Genomic DNA, 22,871 nt, shown 5'->3' on the forward strand with positions numbered 1-22,871 from the left:
CTAGAGTTTTAAACCATTGGGAATCTCCTAATGCCTGTCAGATAGCTTGCAAATTATTTCAAACGAACGGAGAGGCCCATCTCTACCTTTCCATCCTCTGTAGGTGAGGGATGACCTATCTACCCCAATGATGTGGGAGTGATTTCTTATTAATAAAGAAACTGCCTAGGCCCCTTGATAGGCCAACCCTTAAGTGGGTGGAGTAAACAGAACAGAGGGCTGGGAGAAAGAAGCTGAGTCAGAGAGTCGCCATGGTTCTCCCACTGCAGGCAGATGCAGGTTAAGATCATTCCTGGTAAGGCGGCTTGTGGGCTACATAGCATAATAGAAATGGGTTAGATCAATATGTAAGAGCTAGCCAATAAGAGGCTGGAACTAATGGGCCAGGCAGTGATTAAAAGAATACAGTTTCCGTGTAATTATTTCGCATATAAAGCTAGCCGTGCAGGCGGCCGGGTGCCGGGGACGCAGCCCCGCCGCTCTTATTTCAACACCCCAGCTCATGGGTGCTGCAACCCCAGAAAACCCAAGGCCGAGCCAGTCAGCCATTACTTAACACTTAGTCATGCTGGAAGTAAGTCATCCACAGGTCCTGGAAGTGATTTCATGAAGTCCCTATGGCAAATGAAATGAAAGCTTGGCAGTAACTTTGAAATTCCACTGAGAGTTGCCATTAAAGTAGCTCCCCAGCACCCAGAGAAATGGCTAATGGGGCCCAGTGGGGAAACTGTCAGTACAAATTACTGTGATAATTGCATTAAGAATTACTGAAGCTTTTGAAAAAAAAGTTCTTGCAGTGATCTATAGCTTAGTCACCAAGAAATAAAAATATAAAGAACCCAATCATTGAGTCTACTAAAGAAACAATCTTTGATAGGTAGAACTTACTCCAGGACTCCCCGGCATTTGAGTCATAGACCAGCTATTATTTATGCGCTTTTTGATGAGAGGGAATGAAGCTTGCTGAAAACCTAGTCCCCATTTAGACAGAAACTGGGGTTTCCGTCAGAGTGTACGTCAGCACGTAGTTAGCAAAGGACAAATTCGGCATTTCCTCTCCAGCTTATTGATTTCTGAGAGCTGCCTTTAGTCCCCATGGTATTTGCCTCTGGATTATTATCTGTTTAACTACCAGTGTGTAATGTAAACACACATGTGAGAGTGCACACGTGCACACAGTACATACACACAAGCCATGTAGTCGAAAGCTGCCGTCATCTTCCTCTTTACATCCTTGAAATACTAATTCCAAGACCCTCACAGGTGACAATGCACTGTGTTTTTATTAGAAAAGCGTGATTGCCATTTGGCCAGTTGGCCTATTTAGTGGGTTGCAAAGATCTCTCCTCCCTGGAGAACTGCTACTCATTTCTACAGAAGTTCTTTGTGTTAGCACTGACCTGCCCCAGCGCAGGCATTGGAGCAGGGGAAAACAGGCTTTGTCATTCTCAGGGGCTACAGTGTAAGGGAGAATGCTGTCTATGACAGCTAATATTGACACAGAAGAGAGAAAATCATCTTCAAAACGTTTCAGGAGGAGCGTATTCCAGAAGCTGAACTGGGTTCCTGTGGTGTATTTTTTAAGTACCTTTGAGTTCTGGGGCTTGTAAAATAATAATCCTATAACATCCCTTAGGCCAATCTTCAAAAAGATTTCTGGCACTGTTCAAGATCCCCAAACAAGGCCATGTTTTATAAGCAATGCACAACCAAAACCTAAATAAATTAAAGATTTATTTGAGCAAATTTTGTATGGAATGACAGTATTTAATGCATATCTAATATAAAGTAAGTGTTCAATATGCTTTATAAGACATGACACAATGAGGTAATAATTATTTAAAGTGGTTCTATTGAGTAAGTCTAAGGGTATGTTGAATTTTAGCAGGAATACATCATATGGATGATGCTACTGCTTTGATGAATTATTTCTTATCATAGTGCTTAATCTTACATCACCACAATACACAAGATTATAAGATTGTTTCCAAGATTGGGCCAGAACACCATGTCACTGAGCTACATATATAAATATATTACTCCAAACATGTATTCATAAAAACTTATAAAAGATGGACTAAGGAGACTGCAGTTTCCCCAGACGCTGAGAAGACATTAGTCCGAGTCATCACTGCTGAAGTAAGAGCTGTCACAGTACTCGGCTGTGTAGAGGAATTTGTGAATGATAGGATTCATCTTTGGTATCCAGTGTCGAGGAACCAGGTATGTTGAGAGGTTAAATAAATCCACAAACACCTTGTATCTGTCACTGGAAGCATACATGCAATTTACATGTTAGATTGTTAATAGGAAAAATTGAAAACATTCTGCTCGATAGTTTTTCTAAAGCATTTCCCATAAATAACTAATAGTGAATCTTATATCATACATGTCATAAATAACATATATAGGTTGGTTTGTAGGTAGTATTGGTACTAAGATTATGTAACTTTTCATCACATCCCAGATTAATGTTTATCAGCAGTAATGTGCTTGATTCAGACCAGAGTGATCCAAATTAAACCTAGAGTCATTGCTGTAATATTGTTTTCACGTAGTTAAGGTTGTGACATTAATAAATCTTCTAACAAATGAGAAATAATTTTTAAATAATATTTGTATGTATGTGGTGTGTGTGTATTGTGTGTGTAGTGTGTGTGAATGTGTGTGTATGTGTGTAGGGTGTGTGTGTATATGTGTGTAGGGTGTGTGTTTGTATATGTGTGGGGGGATTAAGTGCATGTAAGTGCAGGTACTGGTGAGGCCAGAGGCATCACTCTCCTGGACCTGAAATTACAGTCAGTTGTAAGCTGATTTACATGGGCGTTGGGTATCAAATTCTTGATGAACAGCAAATATTTCTAATGACTGAGACATTGTTTTATGCCTCTTACTTTTTCATTTTAAAGGGTTGGTCTGTAAAGTAATATACTTAAAATATGGATTTCATTGTTGCTCACTGGAAAGTATTTCCTAACTGCAAAGTATCTGTCATGTGACTTCTATGAAGGATTAATAAATTTAAATATAATCTTGGCTTCATTACACACATTTAATAGAGTGGTTTTCATATGAAAATTGCTTTTCTGTGTCATAGCCAGCCATTTTAAATGATAGCTTTAAAATAGCAAAATCTGGCAAAGTTTTATGATAGGAAGAAAACTTGCCTTTGAAGCCAACTAAATCTGATTGCCATCCTGATTCTGTCACTTGTCACATAAGGGGCCGTGAATACGAAACTGAAGAGCCTAACTCCGGAATAAAAATCTACAAGACTTCCTCTGGCCAGAACTTTGTGAGGATTAAATGAGATGAGGCACTAGAAACATTCTCAGGTTAATTCTGTCCATGTAGATGTGTCAATGTCAATACCTGTGGCTCCCTGTGGTCTTAGGTGACTCCTGTGAAGGGTAATTGGACCTCTGACGGGTCCCACACACTGAGAAGGACTGCTCTGGGAAATGATAAAGTTTTCTGAGAATTTCATACCTTGAGTTTCCATAAGAATATTGGTATTCAACTAAATGTGCTGCTTTCAGTTAAGAGGCAAGTGTAACTTTTCCAACATGACATCCACAGACCTGTAAATGCCAAGATCTGCCCCAACTTACCTCACGGTTGAGCGTAGGTACTGATAGCCTGAGGATCCCCCAGTGCCGCCCTTGGTGCCCAGCATCCTGTGCACCATGCACACATGGTTATCTAGGCAAACACACAAATTTATCACGTGAATATTGTTCTGCCATTAGCTCCGCAGTGTTCTAAAACCAAAGGGTTGGTAATGATTATTGCTTCAGTAAAGGCTGACACCTTATCACTTAGCCAGATGGAAACATCAAACACGGGCACCAGAGGAGACCATCAGGTTGTCTAGCAACCCTGTGACCTAGGCTACATATAGTTTCACTTCATTCTTCATTGCTTTTAGCCTTAGACCACAAAAATGGGGAGGCAAGGCCATGTAATGGCTTTCATGAGTCCTTCCCATTTCTTTCTCTGTGGGATCCTACACCTCCAGGAAAAAAATTTAAAAAAATGAAATTATGCACAAGAGGTCATTGTGTAAAGTTCTAGGGAGGGATGGGGAAACTGGGGTATGAGGGAGTCCTAAGGGTTAAGAAAGAAAAAAGAAGGCTGCATGCTTTCTCTCATTTGGGTGTAATTTTAGCAGCACATTCATGAACATGGAAAGGTAAACATGTGCAGGGAAGAAGGTACCAGATAGGTAGGGAATAGAAAGGGGAGGTTGGTGGCCAAGTGAATATAGGGGACAGTGATGTGTGAGTATGTAAATATGATGAAACCCATTGTTTCAAACACCAACCAGAAAATTAACAAAAAACTTATGAAATAAAGTAAAGCAAATAACTTTATTTTTAACACATTGGCATGGGGATGAAGATATTATATACTAAGCCTGACATAAAGTTCACTTTCCCTTTTTATTCTAAAAGGAAATAAAACATTCTTGATCCCTGCAATGCGGTAAAGGCACAAAAGGAGGGTGAGGGGACCTGGTGGAAGAGTACCTACATCTCCATTTGGTCATGAGCGTGTCTATATCCATTAGCGAGGTCAGCAACTGGAAAGGGACCTGGAACCGGGGCTCCTCCCTACGGGAAACAACAGTCAGAAGTCGTACTGATTGAGGAGATTCAGGGCACCAAGGCAAGCCGGAGTAGCTGTGCATGGGTCCTGGGCAACTTAGTATTTAGGAGCTGTACTACCTTTGGATTACCCTCTCCGTCTTTGTTTCCTTACCTCAAAACATGGGAGAAACGCCAGTCAATGCCCAATATTAGAGTGAAATCTAGAAAGGTCCATGTAATATGTCTGAAGTAACCAGCCAGAAGAATCCTGCCTGCTACTATCTTACTGGAAGGGAGATGTGTTTATCTTAAATAGAAGCCTAGCAACAATCAAATGCTTCTAAGCAGATACTAAGACATGAAAACAGATGATTTCTATGGCCCTTACTATGCTTGAATTTCTTTTATCTAAGTCATCAACATTCTTGACACATATTTTACTTAGGATATTCGTTTATTGCAAGATGAGAAAGTGAAGTTAAAAGATTTTGTTTCTTCTGATTCTGAAGAAACAGATCTGAGAGAATTTGCAAAATGAAAATTTGCAACTAAAAAAAAAATTCTTTAACAGTCCCTTGAGGCTTATTTGGAAATGTAATCCTCACTGGCTGAACACATATTCATGGTCCCCATGGAAGTGAACACCCAGGGGACCCTGAAAACCTTTTAGACTGTAAAGGAAATTTTATATAAAACCATTGACCAAGCAGACAACCGGTTATGAGACATTCTCAATTGCCCACTTTTCTGTTCATTTTAATCTTAATTGCATTTCCTTTATGTAGGGGTGGACCAGGGTGTGTGCACACCTTGGCTGGAACAACCAGGAGACAGTGGAGGTAGTCAGCTGTCTTTTTCCAGCTTGGTGGCAAGTGCCTTTACCCACTCACTCAGCTCACTGGCCTCAAATTTTTATTTGATAAAACAGACAAATCTCTGGAACTATTTTTTTAATGAAATAATGATTTCATCATTGAACTTCTAAGAAAAGATCAGCTTTGGCCCTTGGGGCCACTTAATGACTGACACACAATGCTTCCTATAATTAATAGCCAACATATATTTGGTTGTGTGCACATTGTGCACCAACAGCCAACTGCATGAGCCCAGTCAGACTTGCCGTTCACCGGAGCTGCTTTCTGTGTTTGCTTCTAAAGCTGAATTACTGTATTGAATTTTGACTGCACTCTATGGTCTTTATCCTTAGCATATCCTACCAAACAACTCTTCAGTTTCACACCAGTTTCTGCTTTTAAATTTTCTTTTTACCTGTAAAAATAGATCATCAGTGCTCCCTGGAGTGCTCTGTATGACAGTCGTCGCTCACCTGTAAGACAATCAGCGAGTTCTCAGCATTCAAATCTCTTGTTCTGGTGCTAGGGAAGGGGCCCAAGTCCTCGCATGCCCTAGATGTTACCACTGAGCTAGCTTTCACAGAAAGTCTCAGCTTGACAGGTAATTTAAGGCAGTAGTGTTCATTTGAATTACCACCTTAAATACTTAAATGTTTTAGGTGTTTTCAGAGAAAAAAATAATGTTTAAGTTTTTGTTCCCTAGCTTGAACTTAGTAATTTATGGTTATAAAAGCAGATTAATATATTAACCTATGTATTTAATATTATACATATATGTGTTATAAACACTCAAATATGTTCAGTGATGTACTAGAACAGCATTATATAATTAATATGTAACTCTTATGATATAGTATTTTCCAGTTGAAGCAATACAGTGGTTCACTAATCAAAAGCTAAACACGATTCACTTTATTCCCTTTTAGAAATTGTTTTGTTATTTGCTTGTTTGTTTGCATTGGATGCGGTAGTTCATATCCATACTCCTTGTACTCAAGAGCTGAGTAAGGATCAGGGATTTTAACCTAACTTGGGCATCATAATATCATGGGGTGCGATGGTTATACAAGAGTGTGGCTTGTAATCTAAAAGAATCCTCCATCCCTCCTTGCAAGAGCCAAATGGTAGCCATGTCTCTGAGGGTTTATAGAGAGTGAAACCTAGCACCTGTTTGAGGCTGACCTCAAGTCAGTGTTACAGTCTGTTTTTATACAATTATTAATTATTACATCTGTCTTGCTTATTTCTAAAAACTTTGAGAATTTTACAATAAAACTTTCCCTTGACACCCTTACATGGAGCCCATAGTATGGAAATGTTTCCTAGTGTCTTGTAAGTATATCTAACCAGCAAACTTGTTAACGAAGGGCTGTCAGGCACTGTATTTACCTACTTCTTACTTCTCCAAGTAGGAAAACAATTTTCATCAGATTTCCCCCCAAGTCAGGCTCGATCGACAGGCGTACAGGTGCATTTCTCATTCTCGCTCATACACCCTTGAGGTGTAAGACTCTGAGAACAAAGCACCTACCTTTGCTTAGGAGGTACTCGTGGCGCTTCTCGTCAAACAAGCACAGGAGAACCTCTTTCTGTTTCCGGAACTCAGCCATCTGCTCCTCTTTCTCTTCTGATTCTTCCAAAGCCTGGGGAGAAATACTGCTTTAATCTTCCCAAGCAGAGAAGAGAGTACTCTTTTAAAATGCCTGCCTTAGGAGAAGCAGATTCTCAGCTTGTAGAGAGGGTGTACCTTGAGTATTTCTTTTCAGCGAGTATTTATCTGTACCGAAAACACTACAATGTGGGAGAGGAGATCCTCAAGAAGGAATCACCCATATACTTCCTGTTCTCTCATTTTACTTGCATTTAAATAATTTAATAATATCCAATACTCTTCATTAGAAGTCTTAGAAAATGTTATTTCTTAATCAGAAATACTATAAATTCCATTTAAATTGTATATTGCCTCTTTTGGTCTAGAAGTACCATTTCTTAAATATGGCTTACATTCTGTTTTCATTTAGCTGCTATCTTTTGATTGGCTAAAGCAGGTCTGCTTTATCTGCAATTGGTTAATTTGACCGTAATAGACCACTCAGCCAGATTACCCCATCCTCGATCCATCAGAGCAAGCACCGTGCGGAGGGGCCTGCATGTAATATTATTGTCATGATTATTAATTTACTAAATTCACAGGAAAGTGACTGATGTAAAATTGTGAGCAGAAATTGCATCGCCTCACCTCAAACACATTGTCTTGTAGGAAAAAGATGCCATGCAATTAGTCACCCAAGCACTGCATTGTGACCAGGGATAGCACTATACAGGAACAGAAGTATCACCACAGGCAGTGACAACAGTCAGAAGGTTGGCAGGCATGAAAAGGTCTGCCTGGTGGCAAACATTGAAAGCTAAGAGCTCAGCTAGTGGGTCCTCCCCATTCGGTTTGATCAATTGATATATGAAAAACCTTAGGGTTCCCCCATCATAGATGTTTATCTTTTTCTTGAAAACAAACTATACATGAGGGTTTTAGGCAAGAGGGGAAGGTCATCAGGTTTCTGTTTTGGAAGGACAACCAGGACTGAAGCTCGGAGAATGAACTAAAAGGCCTACAAGTGGAAGGGATGGGACACTGAACAGACCTTCACTTTAGCGGAAATCGCACTCAAGACATGGCGGTAGGAGAAAAATATGGGCAAGCTACTGGAAGATAAAAAGTTGGCAATGTTCAGAGATCCCTCAAAAACAGTGCTGAGTGGCCCGGAGAGACGGCTCAGTGGTAAAAAAAGCACTTGTCCTTTTAAACGAGTCAAGGTTCAACTGCTATTGAAATGCTTTAAAACAAGAATGTATCATGGTAACCCTTTGAGGTAGATAGCCTTACTTTCTATTTTGCCTGCAAGAAAAGTTACGCAAGAAGTTAAATAATTGATTTGCTGTCACAGAGATCCTCGGTGAGGATGAAAGTGGAGCCCATATCACAGGACGTCAAAGTCTGCTTTCAAAATCCCTGCTCAAAGTGGCAGAGCTGAATGACCAGAGAAGCTGAGTCCTGAAGACAGCGTGAAAAGACCTCTACTCTGAAGAGAACTGGGAAGCAATCTCAAAAAAAGAAAAAAAAAAGAACAAACTGATATTCTCTGTGGCCAATGGAAAGGATCTAGCAGAAACATCAGCAAAAGTTACATGGTTAAATATATTTGTTTAGTTTTTCTCTCCTATGCCACTTGTGCCTTGAATTGATCACAATATCCAGTTTAAGAAGAATAAAACATTGTATCAATACTATTTGTTCACTACAGGTAGAAATCTTTCTTTATAATGTAGATCTTAGTTTGGCATCATTTTTATCCCTATGAGGAAAGCTAAAGCCAATCATGTATTATATAATTCAAGAAGATGCGTTTATAAAAGACAGATTGTAAAGAAAATTATGAAAATAATGGGAAATTTATGAGATAAATTTCTAATTCTTTTCACAATAAGTTTATGGCATGAATTCATAATTACCTGTATCCTTAGGAATTCTTCTTCTAGGCCTTTCAGGATGTTCTCTTCAAACTTTCCCCAGAAATTAAATCCATGTGGCTCTAAGCCAGGTGTTCTCTCCAGCCATGCCTTAAGCAAACAATTGTTTAGATGAGTACCTGGTAAGCATAAACTTTTAATATCTTCATAATTTTGAGATAGTTATAAAACTTGGTGCAGTAGCCGCTGAGACCAGAAGAGCGTATTAAATCCCCTAGGGATGTCGACAGGGTTGTGAGCCTCTCTATGTGAGTGCTGGGGAACAAACTGCTGGGGTTTTTTTTCCCCTCTGTTTAAGGAATTTTTATGAAAGCAAGAATTTTATAATCCAAATTATCTTTTCTTGCTTAGTTATCAGTTCTTCTACTTAAAACAGAACTGACATCCCAAGCTATTCCACAATAAAGAATTACAAAATTAAAGAAAAGAATACTTTAAATTTTCAATACTTTGCTGAAAATTCTTCTCCCGGGGGCTATAAAACATTAATTTGTTTTTATATCTTACTATTTTGGGGTTTTTTTTTTGTTGTTTTAAATCAAGTAATCTAGGACTAGCACTAGATTGCTAAACCTGGCATTTGCTCAGTACATAAGGTTCAAAGTTTCCTTTCCCTTTTTTGTATTTTATATTTTGCAATGTTTTATCATAATATTTAAATTTTTCGATGTTTAGATATTTTTTCTACGGTGAAACAATTGCTGGCGTGCTGCTGGAGATTGGTAACTCAGAATTACTTCACATGCTTGAGTCTCCAGAGTCTCTCCGCTCAAAGGCTGTTGAAGCTGTAGCTGTACTACAAGCCTACCAAGCAAAAGGGGCTGCCCAGAAGGCAGTCAACAGCGCCACTGGTGTTCCAACTGTTTGAATTGATCAGGGACCAAGGAAACAAACTGCCGCTCTTTGGAAGAGCGGTAACTGCTCTTGACCACTGAGCCAGCTCTGCAGCCCCTCCTGCAGTCATTCAAAGACTGCAGATGACCTCGTGGTCTAGAAATCAATCTGGCTGTATAAACACCTATCGTTTCCTTACTGAGCCTGCATTTAGTTTTGAGATGAGCTTTTTAGTCACTTCCTCCGGTCTTAAGTTTTCCAACAATGTGTAGGCAATAGTAAGCTAATCGCCTGCACTTTCAATGCGTTGCAGCTTGAGGGCAGACTGCAATTCACTAGATAAACATATTAATTTGCAAAGAGAAAAGCTTAGTGACAAAAATCAAGTCAAACTTTGTATCATGAAAATTCAATTAATCAAGAACACTATTTGTAAATTCCCATGGAATCTAAATATGAGAATTTTCATGATGAGAACATTCTTATTAATTTAATTAGTAAAAATTCTCAGCATAATTTTTAATTAGTCTATATTTCAGAGAAACAAAGTTGATTAAATAAATAAATCTAGGCAAAAAATCAACTAATTGCATATTGCTCAGTAGGAATATTTGATGGGATGATTTAATGAGATGATGAAACTCTTGGATATTGACATACAATTACATAAATCTTGAATTCTCAATAAGATTTTTAATATTTTAACATTTTAAATATTTTAGAAAGCTTAATTACAAGTTTAGTAGGGTTTTTCTCTGTCTTTGTTTATCATGCATGAATGGAGCCTTATTTTGATAAGAGTGTTTGAATTCTGATGCAGCAGACCTGAAGTTAGCAAGAGGTTGGATTTGTATGTGGAAAGCTGAGCAGGAGGCTCGTACCTCCACCAGCTGCAGCAGCGTCTGCTCCTGCTCCGATTTCAGCAGCAGCTCATTGGCCTCGCCTCCGAAGTTATCACGATAGTGTCTTCTGTTGTAAGGGACTCTTAAGCTCTGAAGAACGCCTATCTTATTCTCTAGCAGTCGGAACTGTAAACTCTGGAAGCCCGATGCTGGAGATAGGTACTCTCTGAGAATAAACAGGAGAAAGAGGGGGAAGAGCAAGGGAGAGATGAGATTGTATACCCCTGTAAGGTTTCTTGTAAAAAGAGGATATAGCTCAGAATAGCTATCAGGAGCACAGAGAAAGCTGCCTGGAATTTACCTAAAAAGCCTCTTACTTGAATAAAAAACGAAGTACATAAACATTATTGTCACTTTGGACTACTTTGAAGTTGGTTTCCAAAGTTGTGAAATATATATTTAAAAACGTGTAATGCATATTTTAATATATATTAATTTATAGACATTGTAAATTAAACACATTTCCAGGATATATTGAATAAATATGCACATAAATAATAGTGTACATTGTGTCATACTTTTCTAAGAAAAATGACAGGTGGACATCAGGAAGTTGTGTTTTCCACAGTGGCAAAAGATTGTATACAAATATTATTTAACCTCTCTCTCCTACCAGTGCTAATCATGGATATGATCATCCATCTTCCTCTCTGGATGAGCATCAATGAGAGAAAGTAAGTATAAACAACAAGATGCTGCCTAATACGGACAAAGATGAACTAAGACGTGATTAAGCCATCAAAGCTCTTCCCCTCCCCTAAGTGATGCTGAGAGTTTAGTTTTTTAAATGCTACCACAAATGATCCGACTTCTTTTTCTTCTTCCTCTCTCTCTCTCTCTGTCCCTCCTTCTCCCTCTCCCCCTCCCCCCTCTCTTTCTTTGAAACTTGTTTGGAACATCGCCTATTACACCATATGATGGACTCGTAAATTTGAGAAAATTTCTTTAATTTTAGAAAAAAAAATCCTGCATGTGTGCTTTTTAGAGACGTAAGTTCGAATTCAGATTCAGATATGAATACGCACACATGGACAGATGGCTGTGTGTGTTCAGAAGGTTAGAGCTAAAACCGAGAGTATATAATGAATACTGACATTTTGGTTGACATATTTATTTATATATCACTACTATTTCTTGCATTTTCATATTGCGAGCTATTTAAGCCACTTCGTGTCTACTATCCTTTATGGAGAAAAACAAGTCCCATGATAAACTGAAACTAGTTGATTGTCTACTTTTATATCGAAAACGAGACATGGAATGTTTTTAACCTCTTCTCTAATATTTTGTGATCAGAATCAGTGTCCTTCAAGTGCTAATGAAACAGGCCTCTCCTTTATGCCACATGTCCTCCTTTTGCAGAACCGGAAGGGAAGTGCAGCCCACTGCTTTCTCAACTGGGAAGTGCACACCTGAAGTCGTTGAAATCCAAGGCTGTCATGGTTTCCAGCACAGAGAACTGCTGCACCAGGAGCTTGAAGATGACCACCACGCGGTGCATCCGGGTCATCACCTTGAGCATGTTCCTCTCGTCCCTGACCTGGTGCAGAAGGAAGAAACCCCCAGTCAGCAGTGGGATTGTGGGAAGCTACAGGATACATTATGAATGGCAATGCATTGCAAGCAGATTTCTGTAAAAATTAACAGAGACATCTGGAACTAAGGTTTACCCTAAGTATTTGTGAAGATAATACAATTCTGAGGGGCAAGAGATGTCTACAAATTGGATTTTTTTTTCTACTCTTATCACAGAGGCAAGCTAGAAGCTATCCAGAATGACTCTGTCTGATTTCAAAGCACGTTTCTGCTTTCGTTTTATTTCAGAGAAGAAAGTTCAACATACCAGAGGGACTTCTAGCAAAGGATTCAGTAAATGACTAACCCTAATCTATTCTTCATTGAGTGACTAAGTTGCTACTGACAAGCCATGGTGTTGTAGCCACATGAAAGGGTAGAAGGAGAGGGGGAGGAAGAGAGAGAGAGAGAGAGAGAGAGAGAGAGAGAGAGAATGAGAGAATTTACTGGAGCTCATGAAGCAAAGGCTCAGAGAAGGAACCTATTATAGTGTCTGAATAGGAGACAGGTGGGTGCGGCTGCTCCTCTCCTAGCTGCTGGGTGCTGTTCTGTCTTCTCTCAATCTTTTGTCTTACCACCCTTTTCCCCCTCTCTTCCTCTTCCCACTCTTTCTTTTCCATTTCCCTCATCTAGCCTATCTTGTCATAGGTAAGCTAAGTAGAAGTAAAATTCTGCTACCTCTTATAGGATTGTTATGAGTTAGCCTGACAATCTACTTTAAAAAAAATCTTAAGGGAGCAGGGAATCATTTGAAAACACTTTCAAGACTTGAAATATGAGGAAACAGCTTCCCAGAAAGAATCTCCAAATACTTGCTAGGGATTTCAGTATTTCACTAAATATAAGATAAAATGCCCACTTCACGCTTTGTACACGCTTATAAAAGGCACACAGATGCAGTTTAATGACACTGAAACTTACATGGCCATTTTGAAAAATCTCACGAACAGAATCCAGTTCCCAGAGGATTTGTTTAAACCAGAGTTCATAAGCTGTAATTTTTTTAAAAAAGTCAGTTAGAAAGTTACAGGTGACTCTTTGACTATAATTAGATGACAGACACACCCATGCAACTTTAAAATTAACAAAATATGATCGTGGACCCATTTCTATACTAGAAAGAAGCAGTTAATTTTAATCATCTCTATTTCTTAATTTTCTAATATACTGGATATTTTCTTTTATTCTCTATCTCATTTTTCATTATTGTTGCGGAGGCTCCTCCCAACAGAATAATTGTTTAGGTCTTTTATGATAGTACACACAACCCATTCTCACTGCCTGCATGGAAGCCTGGTCCTCTGCTTTGTCCTTCCACTGAGAAATTAGCAACCACAAGCTTAAATGAAGGACTGTACAGTCTTATATTTGTAAGTCTAGGTTTTGTTGTTGTTTGCTCGGGGACTCTTGGGTTTGGCTGTTCACTGTTTGCACCTGTCTAGGGACTTGTGGGCTCACAACAGATGAGACAGCAGACAGCTGACTGATCGAACAGCAACAGGGGGGCCCCAGGCTCATCACACTGCAAACTGAGAGGCCCCTTGTCTTCTAGGGGAGTCAGTCTCGGGCAGCACATCCTCTCTGAGAGTTCCCAACTTCTGTTCTAGATCACTTAAGCCTGAACTCTGCCACAACATCTCTGTTGAGGCCTGTCAGAGGGTTGGTCTGTAATACCTTGCCTTTCCCTCCCTTGGGAGTCACCAAATAATACAACTAGTAATCAAAGTTCCTACTGCCTAGCCCAGTAGAAGATGCGTAGTTAGAACCTAAAACATTTGGTTACTAAAAACATTGTTTGGAATGGAGACCTTTCCTTGACATCAGCCTGCCGATACATTCGTGAAGTGATCAAACCTCTATCTTCCTTTAAATGGGAGCTTGTGCTTCAGACTCCCAATATTTATAGTAAGATCATGACAGGCATGGAAGACAGTCTTGTTTCCAGACTCTTTTGGGCAAGCACAGTAATTCTTTCCCATGTGTCCTTCACATAGCATATCAACCCCGCAGCAGAAGGATTTTTATCATGGTCATCTAAGGTTTTCTTCAGTAACCAGCACAATGCTTGTGACTGGGTGTTTCCTTAAGGAATAAGTGAACTAAGTCAGCAGTGTACTGATGTGGGAATGATTTCTTATTAATAAAGAAACTGCCTAGGCCCATTTCATAGGCCAACCCTTAGGTAGGCGGAGAAAACAGAACAGGATGCTGGGAGAAAGAAGCTGAGTCAGAGAGTCGCCATGATTGTCCCACTGCAGACAGATGCAGGTTAAGATCATTCCTGGTAAGCCAGCTTGTGGGCTACATAGATTAATAGAAATGGGTTAGATCAATATGTAAGAGCTAGCCAATAAGAGGCTGAAACTATTGGGGCCAGGCAGTGTTTAAAAGAATACAGTTTCCATGTAATTATTTCGGGGCATAAGCTAAGCTAGCCATGTGGGCGGCAGGGTGCTGGGGATGCAGCCCCGCCGCTCTTATTTCAACAGTGTACTACTTAGATGAGCACAGGTTAACAATCTGTGGTCCCTGTTATATCACCCGTGACACTGTTCTATGGATAAAGGCTATGTTGTGATGTATCATTTTTAAATAATGCTTAAGATTTGGCAAAATCAATGTTTATATTTAGATAATGAGGAAACTGTTTGCTGATCATTTTCTATGTCTCTTCCCAGGTTCTTCCCAGGTTTAACCTTGTGTGGGTTGTCCTATGAGGCACTGCCAGCAAGCTGTAACTAAATTGTGGACATTAATGACTTACAATGTCCACCTTCTATGACAGGCTTACTATGTGTTAGATTCTAAGTTTGCTGTGTAGGATTTCATCTCCTCATCATGGAGACAAGTAGGATCACAAAATAATTGTCTTCATTCGATTATGGAGGTCTGCAATCTAGACAATCTAAGACTGTGTCATTCACAACAGTAGAGATAGGATTCAAAATTATCATTAAATTTCATTCATGCTGACTATCCAGGGTTCCTCTCTTACTGATTTTACCTTAGTATGGGCCACCAATAAAAATGCAAGGAAGAATTAAACAAATAGAAAACAGACATAACACAATGAGCCAACTCTTTCTGTCATTAATTTCTTCATTAAAAAAAGGTTTCTGATATTAGTTACCCAGGGAAGTAAGAAACCATTTGAACAAAGGACAAGAACTCATTGAAAGAGCAAAGTCTATGAGTGTGTAGATCAGAGCAAAGCTCCTGAACAGACACACAGTGCAACACAGAACTGACTACCACACAGCAAGCATTCTTAATATTCGTGGTCACGGGCCTATTAATATACACATTTGTGGAAATGGACATGTAATCTCAGTGTGCAAGGCCCTTCTGAAGATACAGATTGATGACCTGAATACTGCTATCCAGAAATTAGAGTTCTAAAATATATTACCAAATATAAAAACTATGTGGCTTTGTTTAATGCTGCATTTTTATAAAATTATATGTATTTGTAGAAGCAGAGAAGGTGTGGGGGCAAATGGGAGGTAGGGTGAAGGAATGGGAGGAGAGGAAGAAGGAAACTTCAGTTGGGATGTAAAATAAACGAATAAAATTAATAAAAATGTTAAAAAATTTTCAGGGGAAAATTTTAAATTTAATTCAATTAAATTTGTAGTAAATTAAAAGGACTTACTTCTAGATAGTAGGGTTTTTAATGCTCCATAAAAGCAAAATATAATAGCCTCTTAGCTTATAAATCCTTTGTGAAATTTCAAGAGCCAAAAAGTCTCTCCCAAATTCAAAACAAAACAGGAGTCCCATGCAATCTAACTGATGGGGAAGGATCATGAAAGATGACTGACAGATGCTCAGAGAGGCCCCTGTGAAATTTTCTATGATGCGGAAATTGCTCAGGTGTGTCTAGTCTTCTAATGTCTTACAGATGAAGTGGTTGTCACCTATCTGTGATAGGCTATCACAGCAGTACTTCTCTGTCCCCAACCCTCGTGGCTTACCTTGGTGGGTTATGATAAAAAGGTGTTCATCATGGATTTTATTTCCTTTTATTTCACTTTGAAGTTCTTGTGCATCCAAAATTTTATCCAACTTTAAAGAAAAATGAGAAGATTTATTTTGAGATTTCAGATCTGGAGTTTTAGAAAGACACATTAATAAGGAGCAGATTGCCATGCTGGTCGTCAAACGCCGCCGTCCTGAAGTGAGTGAGGTGGGAGTTGACCCGTTGTGTGGCCAGCTGCAAGTCTGCAACCCTCTCCTCTCCTCCCTCCAAAAGGCTCCTGGAAGGCACTATGTTCCTTATCAATCCTGCTTACAAAGTCATCAAAAGAGGCAACCAGGACTCTAACCATTTTTCTTCTTAAATTTTTAACCCGAACGCCAACCATGATGACCTCTGAATTCCTCGCTGGAAGCTCCCCTTTATTTACTGGTGATTTCGAGAAAGTTCTGTGTACCTTCAATGTCTCTACTTTGTGATGAGGAATTCAAAGACTTTACGGTTGTCTGGGATTCTGACCACATCTCTGCATACATGCTGAGCAATGCTGGTCTACCATCTGCACTGTGGTTTGTCTGTCACAACCTTCTGCCTAGACATAGTACTTTCAGCTCTGACCGTGCCCTTTCAAGGGAGGCACACTTCAGCCCTTCATTTGCTGCTGCAGATTTGAAAAGGCTTAGATAAGTTGTGAGTAGTTGAGTTTTAAGGTTCAGAAAACTATTGATGGTTGAGAAAAGACAGGCAAGGAAAGTACCAAGCTGACATTGGTGGCTAGAGTCCTTGCCACCTACCTGCAGGTAGCTCCCGTAGATAAGCCCGCCTCTGCTGGCTCTGTTTACACCATTTTGAGCTTTGTCTTCTTCACTGTCTTCTATAGGTAAGTTTTTCAAAGAATATCTGCAGTTGGAGCAAACGACACAAAAGAGGAGCTTGGAAAACACAGTGACCACAATATAAGCCATTATGATTCTATTACTATTTTTTCCTGTGGTTTATTAATACATGAAGATAATAATAAATAAGTAAGGCAATCTATAAGTCTAGAAATTTTACTGCTTATAGGCTAGGTTTGGGGAGGCCCCCTTCATTGGAACAGAGATAAACACTTACCCCACACTGTTTCCTAAAAACGGGCACCCACTCATGGTACTGAGGTGTCTTAGGATGCACAGGTTTGCTAGGCTGGTGACAGTATCTACTTTCCCAGATATCTTCGTGCTGCCTTTTATGTGTCCCAATTACTAGCCCCGGCCAATCATCAGCACTCAGCTTACACTCTTAGCCAGGCAATCCATTTAACTAGCTCAGAGTTGAACATCTGTAACTTGAGGGTGGATCGTGTTGGCCACAGCTTGTTTGCTGGAAGAGTGAGCCAAATCAAACCCTCTGACTCGCCAAATTGTGCTTTTATATTCAACACACAAGACATCAAATAAATCAATAGAGGACAAGTTCATAGACATTTGCGTTTAACTACTTAATTCCAATAAAGCTTTTCTATTAGGGTAAGGATCCCTAAAGACAACGAGATTATAAACAAGTTTACTCTCTCTCCAAGTAGGAATTTCTTACGTTCTCGGAGGAACAAGAGCTGAAATGTTCCTGGAGAAAGAAGTCACTGAATGGGGCTGGTTCTGCTGAGAGCCACACCCAGTCCACGCTAGAGAGATGGCTCAGAGATTAAGAGCACTGGCTGCTCTTCCAGAGGTCCTGAGTTCAATTCCCAGCAACCACATGGTGGCTAATAACCATCTATAAGAGATATAATGCCCTCTTCTGGCCTGCAGACATATGTGCAGCCAGAACACTGTATATTCCCATATAAATCTTAAAATCTCTGTCTCTCCCTCCCTCCTTCCTCAATGCCTCCCCCTTCCCATCTACTCCCTTCATTCACTTTTCAGTGCTAGGGATGGAACCAAGTGCCCCATGCATGCTGGACAAGCTCTCTGTCCTGAGCTATATCTCAGCTCCTATATTGGAAAGTTTACACAGCTCTTGAGAAAACATACTCTAACTCAAAGTAGAAGACCTAGTGATAAAATTTAGGTATTGTGATAGAGCCAAGGACTATGTAGATGAAAGCAATGATCTCTGATTAATCTTCCAAACTCAAATTCCAACTGCATCTAACTATATGTGCATGGATTACTGAGTAAATTTGCTAGAGGGAAAACTGAGGTTCATACTTCAAAGATTCAAATTTTAATGAATTATCAGCATGAAGGATCCCAGAAACCATCTGTTGGGAATCCTGGAGACAAAAAATTCTCCCACCCTGGTGTGCAGTAACAGAATGTCAAGAATGTGAAGCATAGAGAATTTTTTCTTTTTGTTGAAAATAGACATTTTCCCTCATATAATCTATCCTGATTATAGTTTCCCGTCCCTCTACTCCCTCAAGTTACCTCCTACTTCCCCCTCTCATCTGAATTCACTCCTTTCTGTCTTTCATTAGAAAACAGTTTTCTAATGGATAACAATAAAATACAATATAGTAAGAAAATAAAAACTGATGTGTTGGAATTCGACAAAATAAACAGAAGAAAAGAGAGGCCAAGAGAAAGCATGAAAAACAGAGGTCCACTTGTTCCCACACTCAGGAATTCCATAAAAACACCAAACTGGAATCCATAATACATACACAGAGGATCTGGTACAGACGGATGCATGCCCTGTACAGGCTGTTTCAGTCTCTGAGTTCGTGTGAGCTTTGATCAGGAAAACTAGAGAATCTTTAGAGCAAATCATTGCTCTCTAGATCTTCTTTTGAGATTTCAGGAGAACAGACACGATACTGTGAGAACAGAGCCAGAAAAGTATTTGCTGGAAATGGGGTTGGGCTAGATCTGGATATTTGATAGAAATGACATGAGCCACTCTTCCTTTTACAAACACTCAGTCTGCTCTATTATATGCTTCATTTATTGCCTCAACTGTTTACCTTTTTTTTTTAAATTTAACAATTACATATTGCAGCAGACATGAAAGTACTGAGCTAGTAGGAAAGTTGCCAGCCATAAATGCTCTAGTGTTCTTAACTCTGAGAAGCTAATTTTGAGTGAAGTTGAAATTCCTATTCAAATATTTTTTAGGAGCTCTTAGCTGCTCAGATCCTTGACATGGTCTGATGATTGATTGATTGATTGGTTGACTACTGACTGAGGAATGGCCGAACCCAAGATGTCTTAGACTGGAGGCTCTATTGTTTCTGCCTCCAGAGAACTGGGACTACAGGGATGTCAATATCCATGTCTAAGAGTTTATTCCTTTTGGTATATGTCTAACTGTTTGTGTTCATGTATGTCCTGCATCACACATCATCATACCCAATAAGCCTAGAAGACGGCATCAGATTTCCTGGAACAAACTCTTTTGAACATCCATGTTATACTGGGAACCAAACCTAGATCCTTTTGAAAAAAGTCAAATACTGTTAGCTCGAATGTATTTGTCCCCTAGAAACTCATAGGGAGTGGCACTATTAGGAGCTGTGGCCTGATGGGGGAAATGCCTTGCTGGAGGATGCTGGATGACACACACTTTTAATCCAGACCTTGAGTCTGGAGGGTACACCTTTAATCTTTTCCTGTTGGAAGTGTGTCACTATGGGGGTGGGTTGTGAAGCATTTTTTTCTGAAACTTCACTCGATGTTGACAGTCATTCATCTGACTTCCTATTGCCTGAAAGATGTAGGATACTCAGTATTTCTCCAGCATCATGACTGCCTGTATGCTGCCATGTCTCTGTGGTTATGATTAACTGTATGCCGTCATGCCTCTGGTTATGGAGAACTGAAGCACTGCACAGCAAGCAAACCCCCTCAATTAAATATTTTCTTTATAAGAGTTGCCATGGTCATGGTGTCTTCTTGCAGCAATTGTAAACTGTAATTAAGACATACTCCTAACCACCGAGTCATCTCTCCAGCCCTAGAATGACTCATTGTTATTTACTCCCCCCTTGTTTGCTTAGTGTCCCCACCTCCATACCCCTTCACTATGTCTGCCCAGAAACACCAGCCAAATAACTCCCCAGGTCTACTGGGGCTGTGCTTTGAAGAGAGGCAAACTCATCTCTATTTACATCATAAGGTCTATCACATTTAAGAACCAAATAACTCCTTCCTACAAAGCTTTCATAAGCTCCAAGCAAAGAAGCATCAACCCTTCACTACAGTCGACAGGTTAAATCACTATATTGAAATTACCTTTCTGTTGGTGGTATTTTCTTTTGTTTCCATAGATGGAACTCTAGAAAGAGAAAGAATCCCATAACTGGATTTTAACTTAGACAAGTTGGAGCTCTCCACCATCTCTTTAAGACCAAGCACAGGTGTTTAGTAGCAATGATGGTGGACTGTAGAAAAAGCAGGAAAGAAACTATCGATTTCAAGTCATGTTGCTACTTCTGAGTAATTGTAGAAGTTTTTCTTTATTACCTCCCAAAGGGGAAAAAAAAGGCATACTGGGACAGTGGGCGCGGCTGTAGCTTATTTTACCAATCCTGTGAATAAGGAAACAAAGGCCCCAGAACAGCGTGGTAGCTACCACATGACCAGGACCCCAGGGTCTTTCTCAGTCTGGCTGTAGAACATGGTGTTTGTGCAGAAATGCTTACTATTATTATATTTCTGTATTTACTAAAACACACATTATAAATACAATTACATTGAAATTTGAGGTATAAATTGCAAATATTTTAAACAAATTTATTATGAAACCTGCTATTCTTGGTTATTGGTGCAACTTGTGGTAAAGTTTCAATCAACATTCATTTTAAAGATAAATTCTTCCAGGATTAACATGATATATTGGCCATTAACGTTTTTTTCAAAAATGGCCTGATGATGTAGCTTATGTATAGATTGCTTGCCTAGCATATACCAGGATCCTGGGCTCCCTCCTCTCCATACTCTGGGAATTGCTGAAATAAGAAAACAATCAAGCAGTAAAATGAGCTAAAATTAGTCCTTTCTTCAGTTAAAATTTAAAAATAATGTATTATGTATAATTGAGAAAATATTAAAATTATCAAAAAATACAAAATTATATTTAAAAACTTATAAAGATTTTATTTCACAATGCACAATTTTTGAAAAACATTTAGAAGCACAGTTATCATCAGCAATGTTACAAATTTCTGATAGCTGTCTGCTCAATGGTGAGACTGGAAACAACCAGCTAGGTCCTCTGGAAGCCTGGGGAATTTAGTATTTGGGTGGAAAGAGGTTCAGCTGGTTGGCTAAAGGCTGCCACAGAAGAGGAAAAGACCTGGTCAGTCGTCCTCATCAACTCAGACTATGATGTCCAATATGGACAAGTTCAACAGACACTCCTAGGTTAAAGTCCCAGAACCTGACAGTGCCCAGTGTCTCCATGTCCTGAGCACAGGACAGATGATGCTTCTCTCTTAAAGCCGAGAGGGTGAGGGGAGCTGATAGAAATGGACAGGAAAGAACTTCCTCATGCTGAAAAGAGTCACCACAACAGGGACCTGGAAGGTGAGAACACTAAACACAGTTGGGGGAACCAGCTTACTCATGCATGAGCTCAGTCACTTCAGGTGTGAGGTCATTGGATTGGCAGAAAAATCTGAAGAATTTGGAAGAAACTTATTTTGACTTCAAGAAGGCATTCAATAGCATTTGGAATAAAGGACTTTGGAAAACATGAGGTTCTGCAGATTCCCAGAGAAAACCACAGGGATACTGGATAATGCTATAAAGATACATTTGCATCAGTCAAAGTTTGGAGAACTAAGTGATGAGTTTAAGATAAAGTTTCTTGATTGCCACTTTGACAAAGCTATCGAAAGAACAACTTAGCAAGAGAAAGAGTTCATTTGAACACATGATTTTAGCACATTCAGCCTATAGGGCTTTGCTGCATTGAATCTGGGCCCCATGCAGAACACCCTGGTCAAAGTAGTCTGCATGTATGTGTGTGTGTCTGTGTGTGCATATGTGTAGTGGGAGATATTGTTCGTGCCTTGGAACACATAAAGCAGATCAAGCACAGAATAAGGAACAAGGAAAAGGTAAAACTTCCAAAGTCCAGCCTCAGTGACCTTTCTCCTTCTTCCTGTGAGCTCACCACTAAAATACTACCATGAGCTGGGTACTAACGGGTCAGTACATGAACGTTTCTTAATCCAACTATCACTTAATTCTCAAGATTAATTTATCAATGCCTTATGTTTGTAAAGTTACCTGTAAAAATGATTACAGAACACTTACTAACTGTAGAAACAGAAGGAAACTATCTTTGAAATGCTTTTTCTATGCTGGGAATTCTGCTGGAATCACTATATTTTTCACTAAAATTAATTAGACTTTTAATTATCTGACATCCAGGTTTTGTTCTTGATTTTGAGACGGGCTTTCTCTCCAGACTTGTCCTGAAGATTCCAGACCCAACAACCTCCCCCGGCTTCAGCCTCCTGAGTTTGGCAAGCAGCTTGCTCCTGTGCTTAGTCCTCTGAGAACCAGCTTTGCCAAGGCTACACAAGCTGTTCATTAATAGAGCTGGTACGTAAGCCAAGCATTCCTCATGTGACATCTATGCACACTTCAGCATAAATCCCAATGATTACATTATACCTCTACCG

The 22,871-nt window shown here is 39.6% G+C and overlaps 1 protein-coding gene across 1 annotated transcript; it reads right to left on the reverse strand.

Annotated features, from left to right (window-relative positions):
• Positions 1 to 1,717: 1,717 nt before the first annotated feature.
• On the reverse strand, positions 1,718 to 17,513 carry Tdo2 (tryptophan 2,3-dioxygenase). Its single transcript, XM_005344138.1, has 12 exons — positions 17,372 to 17,513; positions 17,053 to 17,158; positions 16,257 to 16,347; positions 13,204 to 13,274; positions 12,120 to 12,247; positions 10,687 to 10,873; positions 8,954 to 9,061; positions 6,975 to 7,086; positions 5,859 to 5,916; positions 4,534 to 4,613; positions 3,612 to 3,702; positions 1,718 to 2,269 (listed from the first exon to the last, which is right to left on the reverse strand). The coding sequence occupies exons 1-12, from the start codon at positions 17,404 to 17,406 to the stop codon at positions 2,116 to 2,118; spliced, it is 1,221 nt and encodes a 406-aa protein (XP_005344195.1). The 5' UTR covers positions 17,407 to 17,513; the 3' UTR covers positions 1,718 to 2,115.
• Between the last annotated feature and the right edge of the window lie 5,358 nt (positions 17,514 to 22,871).

This window comes from Microtus ochrogaster, chromosome 1 (assembly GCF_000317375.1).
Source record: "Microtus ochrogaster isolate Prairie Vole_2 chromosome 1, MicOch1.0, whole genome shotgun sequence".
NCBI lineage: Eukaryota > Metazoa > Chordata > Mammalia > Rodentia > Cricetidae > Microtus > Microtus ochrogaster.